General features: G+C 36.3%; 1 protein-coding gene across 10 annotated transcripts in view; it reads right to left on the bottom strand.

Annotated features, from left to right (window-relative positions):
* sox6 (SRY-box transcription factor 6) overlaps positions 1–16,143 on the bottom strand; it is a 154,892-nt gene that overhangs the window by 72,266 nt on the left and 66,483 nt on the right. For all 10 annotated transcript variants that reach the window (XM_038283723.1, XM_038283715.1, XM_038283722.1 and 7 more), the window contains exon 5: positions 6,634–6,723. In XM_038283723.1, the coding sequence (XP_038139651.1) occupies positions 6,634–6,723 (90 nt within the window). The remainder of the gene's footprint in view (positions 1–6,633; positions 6,724–16,143) is intronic.

The following is a 16,143-nucleotide window of genomic DNA, read 5'->3' on the forward strand; positions in this document are numbered from 1 at the left end:
CTTTAATATTATAGAAATGTGTTTATCAGGTTTTTGAAGAGGCAACAAAGCTTGTAAACTACTGGGTGGGGAAACAAGCGTGAGGAAAAATTCAATTTAATAAGAATCTTAAACTATAATTATAAATTACAAGGAAAAAAAGAAAATAAAGTAATGCTGCTGTAATTTTCAAACAATAAAATATTATTTGAAACCCTAACCTTTGATCCCTACTGATAGGACATTTAAAAGTAAAAAAGAAAAGACATATAAAAGCACTTAATTTGCAATGGTATGTTGGCAGAATGAATAGAACAGATGAATGAAAAACTTGACGTAAAGGGAGATCAGACGTTGCTGCTGCAAGAAGACAACATATCTAAACAAACTGGTATTACGCCAAGGTTTTGTGTGTGATTTAAAGAGGCTTGTGTGAGTTACACCAGTCTGAAAAATGTGCTACATTACACCATGGAAACAAGAGAGGGAGAGTTTTTGTTTAATTCTGATGTAAAGAAAATACATATTTACTTAAATATACCATCCATCCATCCATCCATCCATCCATCCATCCATCCATCCATCCATCCATCCATCCATCCATCCATCCATCCATCCATCCATCCATCCATCCATCCATCATTTTTATGTAATATCCTTCTAAAAGGTCTCTCTAAGTGAACAAACTATGTCAAACCACTGAATTCTGTCCCTGTTACACATGTACACAAACATACGGGGATATAATACCACCCTTTTTTACCCCCATTGCCACAAGCTAAATTCCTCAATTCATTAGAGGAGAAAAACACACAGTCTAACACTCCCATGCATTCATCTGGCAAATGTGGCCTGAGGAATAATGATTTACTGGAGCTCATATTTCACCTGAGTGCACAGGCCAAACAGTTGACTGAAGTGTTGAGGAGAAAATGCTAACTGAAGCAATTTTGGTTTGACTGGAGCAGCCATACACATACAGTTTTGTCCCATTTGTGATTTTTTTTTTGTAAATACATTTGAGTTATATAGAATAACTGCAATACCGTACATTGATAAAATATACTGAACATATTGAAAACAAATCGGGGAGGGGGAGTCTACAATTTTGGAGCTTTCTAAAGTGTGTAAACTGCAAACAAGTTTACTTTTGTGGCACATCTATTAAAATTAAACATGAATAAATTTGTTTTGAAGCAAGACTCCCCAACAATGCAGGGTCTGTGTTCAAACAGTGGAGTCCTTTCTGTCTGAGCAGCAGTGTAGCCACCACAGGTAGGGTTTGCACCAAATCCGTCTCAGAAGACACACTACCCTGCCCTCTGTTCTCCAACTAAAGAGCTTGCACTTATCTGCCCATTGCAGGGCTGTCTGTGTGCACCCGACGCTCTGTCACATAGAAACCATTCTCAAATTGATTGTGACAGCGCAGGAGCTTTGATTTTTTGTGCTTAAGTATTCAAGCCGCGGCTATAACGCTTAATGTTTTATAGCTTTGTTGATTTTCTCTATTATTCTTTTTATTTTCTACAAGTTTCAAAGAAATGAATACATTCCTTGTTAAAGCTAAACCGCTTTTAAACTCTGCTTGTGTAAATGCTTGAGTAGAATGCATGCTTAGTTTTTTTTTTTTTTAGTTAGGCAGTAAGCTGGCACCCGGCAGGGAAACTTCAGCTCTGTTGAGTTTAAATTTTAAGCGTGGAACAGAGGGGACACTTATCTACTGCTGGACACTAGATTTGTATACATTTCAAACAGCATGGGCCTTATTTATTATAAATGCCCTACTGTGCTCCTTGTAATGGGGGCGAAACATTTATATAAGTATAAACATGTGAACTCTTTTTTCTTGGCCTACTTTTTTTTTTTTTCAAGAACTCCATCCACCTTGCCATCTATTATCACTTTGTGTGGTTTGGAGCCCTTCCAGTCAGCCTCCCTTTTCTTCCTCTGTGGTTTTGTTCAGGAGATTTCATCGTTCCTGCAGATTGACAGCTAAGCTCAGGTATGAAAACAAACAGTTGAAAAGAAATCCGCTTCTAATGCTCCCTCACAAATGTTCTTTTGCCTGGTCTTACTAATACTAAGCTTCAGCAGCTCGCAAGAAAAGGCAGATGGAGATTTGAAATCATTAACCCTCAGCAGCACAATTCTACATGTCTCCCTTAAGCGCGGGATCATGTTGCTTGTTTTGTGCCAAGTTTAAATGCTAAAAAGAAAAAGGCAGCCATGCATTCACACAACAATAAGATATAATTATACTTCTGTCATCTCTAAAAGTTAAATGGTTGGGTTAGCAGTGCTCAAAAAGCAATCTCTGATTTTGCTGATACAATTGTCGTGTTTTGTTGTTTACTGTACGTGCGTGATGACTTCAACGGAATACACCATGCGGGGCAAGTTGAAACAAAGCTGTGCTGAAGGAATGTCTCTTTTCATCAGGAAAACCTCGGGTTAAAATCTGTCAAACTAATAAATTTTCATTTTTGCTTTGTCTTCCAACAACTGGATCAAAACAGCTGTTTCCACACTAGTCAGATTCCATTGCACGCTTTTGCAAGAGCACAATTCCTTGGCTTTCAAGATTCTGATGACACAGAGGAAAGACTTAAAAGAGCCTGGCATAATGGGCAAAAAAAAAAAATCCTACACAGAAGATACAAGGTCACTCGTCCACTGGGCACTGTACTCTTTATTTGCACGTGAGCCATTATTTTCTACAACCTTTTATTCGTTTCAACACCTACAGGTATGTTTGCCTTTTATACACATTTTAACCTAACGATTAATGGAACCTCTGATTCATCATAACACTTTAGATCTTAATCATAAGGTGTTTTCTGCTCGGTACCTTTGTTTGTGTTTTAATTAGGCAGACCTTGTGCATCTCCAACCCTGGGCTTCTTTTTAATTGCCCGTATTTACATCAGGCAGACATCAAACGCAGAGAGAGAGACATTTGTAAGGGTGAGCACAAAGCAGCCCTTTGAAATGTCTACAGTCATATGAAATGGCATGCTAATTAAAAATCTAAGGCTCCCTCTGTGATAGGAGAAGCATTTATATGTGTAACTGCAGTGTATGGACTGTCTCCATAACTCATCAACACACAGAGGCCATAGTGTTTATTATCAGGCTCCCTACCTGTTTACAGACCACCAAGTAACCTTCCCATTTCCATTCATCAAACAGCAGAAATGGCCAGCCTGTAATTTAACACCAAATTTCAAAAGTCTAAATCATTTTAAACATTTTACACTATGCTCTTTGATCTGCTCTGGCATATAGTGCACTAGCACAGATACAATGAATCTAGTTTACCAAGCCATGATTTACCCTTCAGTTCATTTAAGTTATTGCAAGTGAATATTAGAGCATTAAACAGCTGGTTTTGCATTCCTCAGCAAGAAGAGAAAATGTAATTTAATACAGCTAAATGATAGCCTTACATATACAGCACACATATCAGTATTAAAGAAAACAGTCACAGATTTAAATCAGGACATCTTTTTAGATATTCCCTAGAAAGAAAATAAGAATACTACTGAGAAAAGATATTTTTACACAAACCAAATAATTTTGAAAAATATTTGACCACAAATTTTAATTTTATGTCATTAAGGATTATTTGATTTAATTGGATAACAACATGAGAGAAGACTTATATAGCTTCCTTAAAGTCAGTATTTTGCTCTCTAATTATAAGTTCCTTGGTCTGTTAAAAGATACTGCCCGCTTCCCCGTCATCACTTGAAAATCATAAGAAATCAGCTTATATATATATATATATATATATATATATATATATATATATATATATATATATATATATATATATATATATATATATATATATATATATATATATATATTGAAATGTCAATATGCTCAGTCTAAAACTACTCAAGGGGAAGATTTTGAGCTTCACCTGAATTAATTTTGAAAAAGTCTTATTTAAGGAATCTTTGGCTATCCAATTAATCGACAGATTAATTGATTTGCAAAATTATTGTTACATAGCACAAGTGAAATGATCAAACGATTCAAACTGCTTTAAACATTCTGTCATAAATGAGGTCAATACCCGTGGTCTTTTTCTTAGTGATCTTTGTAAAGCCAAACAGACGTGTTTCAAGATACTGATGATTGAAAAAAACATTGAACATTATTATGTGACAATATGCAAACAGGGCCTAAGTTTGCAATAGGTTAACCCTCTATAGACTGTCTCTTTGGACCCCATGGGGCAAAAACATAATAAAATGTATTAATTAAACCTTTTATAATAATATATTCTTTAGAGGCATAAAATAGTAGAACAGTTTTCTTATAAGGAACCTCACTGGCAGGAGCCAGTGACAGCCTGGTGCTATCACCAAGCTGTTTTTTTTTTTCTGCTCAACATAAACATGCCTGCGCTCAGTAACAGTCAGTGCAAGGAGTAAGCAGGAGCCCTGCCCATCCTCAGCCCACCTTCAACGCACCCTGTAATAAACAGAAATTTTGGGGGAGTACTGGGCAGTTTTTTCTAGTGCGCTCAACACGCCATGCAGGGCGTTCACTGTTAACACTGGAGACGTTCCACTCTAACACGAGTTCACCAAGGAGACAGCTGTTACTGTCTCCATACTGTCTACTCTCATCTCCTATCTTAGTCTCTTTTTCTTTCAGCTTTACAGAGCTCTGCTTACGTGAACCACATTTTGACTTCAACAGTTATGGGAGCTGCAGGATTGTGGCACATGTGAGCCTTTTTTTTGGGAAGGGATGGTAATGGTAAAACAATGAAGATACAAAATACCTAAAAGTTTGAAGAAGGAAACATAATGTAGTTAAAAAAAAAAAAAAAAGTCTATGTCATTTCTATAATATGCATCAGAATTCGTATCATTTGAATTTTTTCACATTTTGCCAAAGACTTTAAAATATTTATATGATAAACCACCAACAAAGATGCACATAGTTATGAAGTGGATCACTGCCCCTACACAGTTAGGGACAAATGCAGAGGATAGATTTCCCACTGGGATCAGATTTATAGTCATGGTGTGCCACTTCTTTGATTTTACTTTGGAAAATCTTTTGGCAATGAATCTATTTGGAACAAAACCTCACAAAATATTGCAAATTAATATCTGAATCCTTTCAAGTGAAGTTTTGTTTTTGTTTTTTTTCAAATTCAATCAATTAAATTGAAACAGCTGAAATAATAATAATAATAAAAAAAACTGCTGACAAATTCTAATACGTTAGAATTAGCCTGAAAATGAAATAAGCCTATATAAGATCTAGTATTTTTACCCACCTTTCAAATATTCATTTGTATTTTTTTATTTAAATAGACTGTTTATGAGAAAATCAGTATTGCTTCTATTGGTTAAATTAAAGTAAGCTAGGCTTCATGCTGCAATGAGTGAGTTAAACTATTCTAACAGGTCTGTGGAACTATATTTACCATTGATCTGAAAACAGGCAAGTCTCACGAGGGACCTTACAGTCAGATCTCAGCATTCAATTCATTTATGACCATTGGCTAGACATTAACATCACATTTCACAGTTCTTTCAAGATAATAATCTTAACACGTGTCTTAAATTGCTTAACTAAAATGCATTTTTAAAACCTTTGATTCTCTCTCTGTTGTGTCGAGAATTACCTCCCCTGTCGCGGGAGCGCCCATCGCCCTAAAATCACGCCCATTGATGAGAAAACGGATTGAAATATGAATGAAAAGGCAAAATTTAAATATATTCTTAATGTTTTCATATTTCTTATATATGGATGCCTTAAAAGGGATAGTTTTGGTGGACAGATAAATTTGAATTACTTGTATTTTGCTAGTATGGAGACACGTTTCAGTCGATGTGCTACAGTCAGTGTGCGATGAATACATTTTCTGCTCAGTGGATGCCAATTCCCGATTTTGCTATCAACACCATTCTAGATCATTTCTGACGCTTAATATGTTAAACTTAGAACCTCGAACCTGCCCAAGAGTCCCTCCCCTCCTTATTTTCACAGTTATTGTCCCAGACTTATGAAATTCACTTAGCTGTTGACGGCAGGCTGTGCACTATTCATAAGCGCACAGCCTTCCAAATGTTGAAAGGGCAATATTATTGCCATTACCCTAATATATAACAGAAATATACACATTCAGTGATAAAATGTCACACGGAATGGTATGGGGGGATGGTCATTTAAGAAGGATTTTTAAGATTTTATGCCACGCCCCCTCATCCCCCCTCAACTCAATTACTGGTTATAACACCAAGTCATTTGGGCTGTGTCTAACAGCCTCGTAAGTGTAGGCATAGGAATAATCCACTGTTCAGTCAGATTGCAAAGAAACTTTTTTTCAGAACATTTTAAATTCTCAATACAAACTTGCCATATAGGACGTTCATCAGGTTTTTATTTACCTATAGCAATCCAAAAGCTGTCACTAAAAAAAGATTTTGATCTCATTTAACCCCACATGACTTCTGGTAAACTTTAAAGATGTTCTATGGTGCAGTTGTTTTTATTCATTCTTTTTGTAATAATGTTTTGATGATGGATTAAACACATTCCCAACACAGTTATTTTAGGTTGGTGTCTACGGTGTGACACACTAAAAACCCATAAGATAGAACATGTTGTTTTTATTTCTACCTTTTACTTCTGCCAGCAGCTCACTGGTGTTGAGTCTCTCCATCTTCTCCTTCCAGTCTTTAGAAAGAAGCTTCTCCATGCAAGAAGATTCTGAAACAGGAAAATGAAAAAAAAGAACATTTAAAAAAAATTCTATAATTTATTTGGACCTTTTTTCATATTTGATATGCATTGCATTATAGTGTAGGTACCAGTTCCCATACACAATGGCTGAATGCATATGGGATATAGCTTCTGTTTCCTAATTCTCTGGATGTTATAAATCTACACTCATAACTGGAAAGTCAGGGTATAAAATTAAAATAATGATATTATATTCGATAGGAAACATTAAAAGAGTCTGTGCCTGACTCTTTTAAGATGAGCCAAGGTTGGAATGAGGAGGGAACACAGCATTGTGGGGATAGCATAAGGGCAGAGACGCACATTAAGCCGGAGGCAAGAAGCTTATACTGGACATGTCCAAATGTTCACATAGCTGCCAATGATGAAAACAATTAACATTTGTCCAGTAGACAATGAATCAGAGGAGGAATGGCTGCAATCTGCCATGCTGTCGCTGTTGTAGCTGATAAAGAACATACTGGGCTGGCTGACCCAGGCCTCCATCATCTCTGTGCTGTCCCGGGTTCAGCCTGTTCCCATCAAATACCAACAGCAGAAAAAAGGCTCCAATCCTCCACCTTAAGCCACTCCTTTTGCAAACTGCTTCTGTCTGGAGCAAACTTAGACTCAAAGGAACTAAGTAGTATTTTTAAATAAATATATACCGTATGTGTATATTATTGTGTGTTTTAATTATCTTATCTTGAGGATGCACGAACTTAAAGCTATATTCAAATGTGTTTCAATTTTGCAACTGTAAAGTGGATGTGGACCTTAAATAGATCCCTTGAAATGCCATTATACACACAACACACCATGATAAATTATTCAAAAAGCTTTCCCGGCTTTAATGTGACTTATGTGCTATGCAATTAAATAAAAACTATACACGCACACATATTTTGACAACAAATCTTCTTCCATATTAAAAAAAGTCATCAAAAAGCATGATGCTGCCTCTTCTGTGTTCATCAAGTGGTGCTCTGTGCAGTTTTTTTTTTCCCCAACGAACATTCTAGAATCTAAACTTTAGTTTATTTAGAACCTAACAAAACCATCCTACAAGGTTTTGGGAGATTTAAGGCATGGAGTTAAATACCAAGAGCCTAACTGGCCTGTGACTATAAAATCCTGTTATCAGTGTGACCTGTCTGTGTGGTCTTTTTATTTAGTAATGAAAAGTTATGGTCCCGTTTTAGACAGTTCAATTCATAATTTCTAAAAATAAATAGTTTTTACTGAGACAATATCTTTTTTCCCAGCTCTACAAATGCTCTGCACACTGTGTCAGAAGATAAGGAAGATAAAAGGGCAAAAACAAAAACAAAAAGGCAAAAATTTTATTTTATATTTTCCTCAATATCCACTGTAATTATTTCTCGTTGTTCTATTAAATAATGTAGAATCTTTTAAGTCAGGAAAACCCCAATATTTAGTATGAGTGTGTGTCTTTAGTGTGTAAACTGTTCTGCACAAAATCACAAACAGGAAGAAAGCAGATTCAGGAGTCTTTCACATGGAACAAACAGGACTCCTCTAAGTTCACCATTATCATTCTTGACATCAAACAGAGGGAAGATTTATTCAGTGAAGGATGTATACATGTGTTGTTTCCTTTTATCCTTCTGTTATATCTCTTGCCCACTTCCACAAAGCAAACAGCATTTCTCCCCCTGACAAACACACAGACTTCAGAGGAACTGGGAGTAACAGGGGGTCAGCACTTCTTGTGGCCTTGTTTATGGATGGCTTTTGGGGAGATCAAGCAGAGTCACCGTTTTGTTTGATTGTCCACTTCCTCCATGTATGATGGAGGTCAACGGGACATCTTCAGCTCAGGGTCATTATAATATTACTTCTGCTTTATTGACTTTCCAATTCCCAACTCAGAGTTTGTCCCCTTGACCCTGAGAGAGAGAGAAGGAGAAAAGCCTGTGTGTTCTGTGTGTGTTAACTCCCCACGTGGCATACAGATCACAGATCTTAAAACAGAGGTTAAGGGCTACAGGAGCAGCAAGATCAGCCATACTTCCCTGACTCTCACCACTGGGTGGGACAGGATTCCTCAGAACATCAAACTTCTCTGCACAATGTTAGGGCAATAATTATGATTTTATTTCTCCCAAAGACAAAAATAAATTCATATTTTGTGTGCTGTATAAAGAGGAATAATAAAAAAAAAATAAAATAAAATAAAAAAAAAATAAAAAAACACATAAGGCATGCTTTTTATGCATGCACATTTTCATAACAGATGCTCCTCCAGCACTTGATCATTAAGGAATGCAACAACAGTTGGAGATAATGCCGTGCCAGCTCACATTCTACTCTAGTCCTCCCCCTCCTTCCCTCCCGGGAGAGCCGCCGCTCCCTCGCTCCCTACATCCCCTTCACCAGGCTAGACTCGACCTGTCAAGTCCTCTAACAGGAGAGACCACAGCTGGAATGCAGTGCTGTCCTCCCTGAGCTTCTACCTGAGCGAGGTGAGTAATGACCCCTAGATTAGGCCACAAAATAACTCTCAAAACACCTTTCACTCTTTGACGAACCATAACAAAAGCAGACAACCCCTAAAGGGGGATTGCTAAAACTGAGCAAAGTGCGTACATGTGCTTAAAAAAAAAAAAAAAAGAGAGAAAATAATTAAGTAAGTCTGGCTTTTTTCAAATGGCCCTTGTACAGCCTATTTCCCTGCAAGAATTCAGATTAATAGAGGGCAAGTTATTTCAGTTGCTTAAAACCATGTTTCTTTTCTCAGGAGGAATCAGCAATGCCAATGGGTAAACAATGTGCACCGAAAACATAGTAATAACTGTCAGTTTCTGACAGAGAATATCAAACATTGATTCATACCGTATTTGACAGAAAACAAAAGATTATGTCAGATAATGCAATTACATTTGACTGTTAAGCAAATCTCTTTATTCTAACAGCTTTTTCCCGAACTTCCTGAAGTTTTGCTAAAAGTTACATTTCAAAGTAGGACATCAAATTCTGAGGAATTAGCTCAAACAACAGAAGAGTCCAGCGAGTTTATTTTTTATTTTCCTATGGGGGCTATTAAATCTCTCACACCCCCACCCTTTCCATTTTTTCCCCTCCTTCTCTCAAGATAAAATGCTCTGTGGCTGGGGAGCAGGTCATTCAGCTGGGATGAGAATGGAATGAAAACAATAGGCCTTATCAGAGTCTTATTTACATTTTCCCAGCGTCCCTGCAGTAGACAGCTTGGCTTGTCACCAAGCCCAGATCGCCCCACTGGACCAGGACCAACTTCCTCCAGGCCCAGCTATTCCAACAGTCCCTGCGGACCCTCGCCTGGCACAAACCCCCTCCGCTCTGCAGCTAGCACAGATAGCAACATACAAGACAAAACTACTAGAGTGTCTGTCCATGACATGTTCCCATTGAGGGAGGAAATGCTGCTGGACTCCTAAGCCTGTCTGGGTCTCATTGTCTCCTCTCTGGGGCTTGTGCTATGTAACTGGAAAAATGCCCTGAACCCTTTTTTTTTAAGTTTCCAAATGGCACTCAGAAGAAAGTGAATAGCCTTCCACAATTTAACACTGCCAAATTCAGCATGCTTGCCTCCTATCAAAGCTGCCATCTCTGGTGTACAGCGTTCCTATGCAGGCACTGTGATCTTGCTGATGTGGGTGAAGAGAACACCTATAGCTGTGATAAATTGGCAAGATTAAACCACTTCTCTCTCCATTTCTTTTTTCTTGTATTAAAAGTGAAGGTAATGAACCTCATAAATCTCAACAAAGGAATGTTTCTGAGCTGATGTGTGACATAAACATACCTTTAGAACCAGGCTGAGAGAGGACCTGGGATATCATGTTCTGTGTATACTAGAAAGTGAAGCTCCAGTCAGAGGTTAGTAAGCACCGTCTATTCTGGCACCTTATGTGTGCCAAAGAGAAAAATACTGATGACATTTTACCTCATTGTATGTCAGACTTTGTCTTATTTTGCATCCTCATATTTTTCTCTCCTAGAGACCAGTAATCTAGATTTGATCTAAAGTCATCTAAGAGACATATTCACATCTGAATGTTTAAACTTTTTTGTACTTATCTCTGGAACAGAAAGTCATTTAACCATATATAAGCATCAAAGTTTAAAATGGTTTTACTTATGTGATGTAAATAAAGAAAGAACCTGGGCATCCCTCTCCCAATAAGCTTCTCTCATCTTTAGCCTTGGGTGAAACAATTTCAGTGGAGAAAGTTTATTAGGTTTTTTTAGAAACTACTTCTAATACCTTCCAGTGTGCTTCATTGTTGAACTAGTATAAATGGTTAGAGTGTTTGAATTCTAAATTAAAATGTAAAATATTTCGAAATATATGAATATATATATATATATATATATATATATATATATATATATATATATATATATATATATATATATATATATATATATATATATATATATATATATATATATATATATATATATTTAGATGTGCAACACAAATATTTAATCTTTAATGACTAGTAAAGTGTCATTCCATTTTTTGCTGGATCTGTGATGTACTTTGGCCCTAGGGCACAAAAATCTTTGCCCATTGACCTCTGTTTAAAGTTGTACATCTGCAGTGGCTCCTTTGCAATAAAAAGGTATAGGAGAGCTCTGGGTGCAAGAGAGCTGAGAGAGAGACAGAGAGATAGATAGATAGAGAGAGAGAGAGAGAGAGAGAGAGAGATAGAGAGATAGAGAGATAGAGAGAGAGAGAGATAGAGAGAAAGAGAGAGAGAGAGAGAGAGAGAGAGAGAGAGAGAGAGAGAGAGAGAGAGAGAGAGAGAGAGAGAGAGAGAGAGAGAGAGAGAGAGAGAGGGTGCAAGAACCGTCCTTTTCCAGGACCTGGTTTAGGAAGAAGGCTTGGCTAACAGCATGTAGCGAGGCTAACACTTTATTTTGCTTTCCCTGCATCCTTTTTCAGATTTCAGGATCTTACCCAGCATGTATAAAGACAGGTAGGACTGATTTAAAGCACTTTTTAGAAAAGACCACGAAGAATGAACAATCCGGGATTCAGGTGAAATATAATATAATATAGTGTACGTTTTCATGGTGTTTTTTAATTTGCATAATTGCATTAACACATTCTCAGAAAACAGTTTTTATATATATTGAAAAATATAAAGCTGACTAATAGCTTCTCCATTATTAAAGTGGTACATTATTTTTTTAGGTTCGTGAAATAATATTGGACCATGCAAAACACAGATTTGAGAAGGGCAAGATTTATGTAAAAAAAAAATAAACCTGCACATTAAATTATGTTTTGTTTTTATAAAGTGTTTTTATAATGTTTGTTGTTGTTGGCATTCATATAAATATAATGCTGTGATAACTTAATATACCTTTGGTCGGTCTTTTGGTATACATCTGTTTGGAGAAAACTCCACCAGCCACTTCTGGATTGGGTTGGTGTCACATATCTAATTGTTCAAATTCAACATCCGTGTCCTATTTTTTCTTATGGCTGTCATTCCATTTTTTATTGTTATAAGAAGATGAAAAAACTATCTAATAAATGAGAGCCAGTTGGCTAAAAATGTTGATGACTAAGAAGTGAAGTTGAAATAAAGTTTTTTAGAGGTCAATATTTTTTAATGATCAGCATAAAGGACTAGTCGCATTTAAAATCCCTGAATTTACATTAAACTGACAGAAAACGGTCCCAAATCATTTTTGTTACCTTCCATTTAAAAGCGACCGGTAAAGAATATTCCCTTTTTAAGAATAACTTTCCAGACTGAACTCGACTTATGAAGTCTGGTTTCTCTGGCACTAAAACAGCCCAGCGTTGCTTTTTTTGAATTTTCACTTTAAATTATCGACACTTTCAATCCCTCAAAGCTTTACTAAATTTGTTGACGCAACCCAAACACACCATCGTGTTTCCAATGGCTACAACCACTTCAAAGCACAAAAACGAAAGAAAACGGTTTGTTGCAACATGCAGCACCGGGTGTTTTATTACTCTTGGTTGTCAGCAATGAAAGCGTTTCCACAGATTGCCACTGCATTCTGAGCCTCTCTGTGTGCACTGTTCTCCAGGGAGAAAGATGATACTTGTGTTTGAGTGTTTGTTGTGTCGAAAAGCCGTTGGCAGAGAAAAGAGAGCCATCTGAGCCAGTCAACTTAGCCATAAGTCATGGATAAGCGACTGGAAGACTCCCCCTTCACCATTGGCCTTGTACAGTATATCAGTTGTCAGAGCCTTGAGGGAAAGCATGTAATTAAGAAATCAATGATCAGCTGACTCTGACAATATAAATAATTTCCTCTCTACAATGGAGCAGATTGGACAGCGGAGGAAACAAGGGAGCAATTTGCATTAGCAGAATTTTAAACAGAAGACACTGCTTTCACTTAGTACAATATCCAGCTGCTGTCACTTGAAACAATTAAGTACTCAAAATTAAAAAGCAGAAAGAAATGGGATAGACAAATATGCATTTGCTGAAGCATGAAAGATATACTAATTTAATTTATATAACTTAATAGATGTGTGATGCAACTATTTATATACAAACTGGAAGCAAAACATGAATATATATCAACATATTCCCTTTATCACAGTAAATGGGGCAACTTAAATTATATTCATATCATTTTTTTGGAAAAGAATCCTATAAACGCACAAGGAGATCAGAATGAATAAGTCCATAAATGTCATACTGTGTGAAAAAGTGGGATGACATAGGATATTTATTGCACACATGAAGCAACCATGAAAAAAAGCACTAAAACCTCCCCCATCACTACATGTAAATATCAGCCAGCTTAGTCCTGACCGATGGCCTATAAAAAGGTTTTTCATGACTAAGGCATTGCTCAAGAAGCATCATGAGGAGTAAAGAAAGAGCCTTAGCTGCACTGCAAAAAAATAAAATCTAAATAAGTTATTTCTTTCTTAAAATAAGTGTATTTTTTCTTGAATTAAGTATTTAAGTGAGACACTTTGCCAATGGAACAAGACAATTCACACTTAAAATAAGAAAAAACAATTGCATTCTCTTATTTCAAGTCCATAATATCTAGATACCTTATTTTAAGAGTAAAAATACTCATTCTATTGGCAACTCATCTTATTTACCGGCTCAAATTAAGGGTAAATACTCTTAATTTAAGACATTCTTACTCATTTTGAGATCGTTTTTGCAGTGTGGTAGACAGTTATTTTAAGTTTATGTTGTTTTAAAAACAATATGAAATAGGCTGAACCGCAAAGGCTTACATGCTTACTTATTTCACAAGACTCCAATGCTGTAGAAAGAACGTGTTAAAGCTTATTTAAAGTTTTTTTTTTACTTAGACAAGGTAAGGGTGAGCTGGGAGATGGTATTCAGACAGAAAAAATAAATCCTTTCAATGTTATTTCAAAAGCCATGTTTGGGGAAGGACCAAAAAAAAAAAGATTTAGAGGTGGGTGTTTTTCAGCATGTGATATTGACAGACTATGTAGAAAGGATGAATTATAATAAGTAGGCGGACTGAATAAGAATCTGAGACTAAATAATAATGGAAGAAATGATCGCACCCAAAACTATGAAAACCCCTAGTTTGTTTCAGAAAATTCTGTAAAGCAATCTTTAGAAAATAAGCTTTTTCTACAAAATATTAAAGGAATTTCAATCAGGCTCTTTAAAATATTTCCTTGTGTTAGCGCACTTTATTATACCTAACTTAGTTTGCAGAGTAATTTATTTTGAAATCTTTGTGTGTAGATAACTTCAGTTATTACCGACATCTGATGTAGAATCCATTTAAATAGCCCAATCAGTAAAGTAAATATACTTACTGCAAATGGAAAGAAGTTGAGATATTTAAAACTTAATTTTTCTACTAAATACTTTCAAGCTTAAATTACTGAAAAATAATTTACATTTAATTCGAAGGGATAAATCTAATAATTTAATAATATTTCAAGAAAAAGAAACAAAAAAATTGTCAATCTTAAATTTGGCTGTATGCAAAACATCTTTTATACCTAAAAAATTCACCAAATTATAGTGAAATAATAAAATAGAAGTATAATCCATGTATAACAATGATAGGTTAACTTCTGACTCCTCATCGCTCTAAGCTAAAAGAGAAATAAATCAAAAGTCGGATTTGACAAGAAAAAAAAAAAGAAAATGACTCTGACACACTCCAAGAAGTCCTTTGAATATCTTAATCACAGGCACACTAAAAACAAGACCCCGTCATCAAACCAAATAAAACATAATAATTACAAGAGGCAGGCAGGGAAGTGAAATCCTGAGAGAAAACATGTTTTTGTAATTCAGCCGGTAGTCCCAGAGACAACAGCTGTTGGATGCTGCAAATACTCCTGAAGTCTCCATAATCATGCTGTTATTGAAGTGAGGACAAAAAGGGCACTAATTGCATGGGAGCAATTGAAACGCAATAGGTTACACACCCGGGTGATGCTGCACAATGCAAACTCTAAAGAGGGAGCTTCGGTGGGGAGAGAAGGGAGAGAAAAATATTCAGAGCACAACACAGCGTTGTCGCTCATTTTCAGGCAATTACCTTTCCTCTTTGTCAACTGTTGTAATAACCTCCTACATTTCCCGAAGACTTCTTTGGGGCAGTTAAATAATTTATTTTCTTTTTTTTAGATGTAATTACTGGTACTGGCATGCATAAATAAAGAAGTCCGACTCTGCTTTTGGTGTCACTGTACCAGCGGAGCACCTGCACTTGGTAGTGGGTTTTCTTTAACTGACACCTAATCATTATTCCACTTGGTGAGCATTTCTGCTAGTCACCTGGTCATGTAAACAGTGTCTAAAAATGTATTGCATTTAAGATGTGCTTCATCTGAGAGACAGCACATCCCCTCTTTTTCATCTGTCCACGTTAGGCACTGCTGGATCCAGCCTTCTTTCCTGTATCCGAGCCAAAACCAGTTGTTAGCCTCTTAAACGGGTTTAGGGTCAGCAAAAGATTGTCTTTTTTTTTTTTTAAGTCAGAGGTCTTTTCATGAACAAGCATTTGAGGCTTTGGGAAAGCTTTGCTGAAGGCTGAGATTGGATTAATACTTAAGTACAAAGTAGCTTGGACTGTGAATACTCAGTCTGGTTCATGATTGGAAACATTTGCCTCAAGTGTGTATTTCTTACTGTTTACTCTTTGACTGGTTGCTATGATTTAGAGTCAAATGCCAAGTAACCTGAAATAGTTTCCCACCAGCATCAAGTGGTCCAAAGTTATTTAAGGCCCAAAGCAGATTTTTTGGGGGGCCCATTAAAAATATTTTCTGCTTGATAACTTTTCAATTATGCATCACAACAAACTATTTTATAGTTTGACACCACAAATTGAAAACTGTCCATTTTTGATGAGCTACACAGGTAAATATTTCCAATCAGATGA

The sequence above is a fragment of the Cyprinodon tularosa genome, unplaced genomic scaffold (assembly GCF_016077235.1).
Source record: "Cyprinodon tularosa strain WSP-4 unplaced genomic scaffold, ASM1607723v1 ctg197, whole genome shotgun sequence".
In the NCBI taxonomy this organism is placed as follows: Eukaryota; Metazoa; Chordata; class Actinopteri; order Cyprinodontiformes; family Cyprinodontidae; genus Cyprinodon; species Cyprinodon tularosa.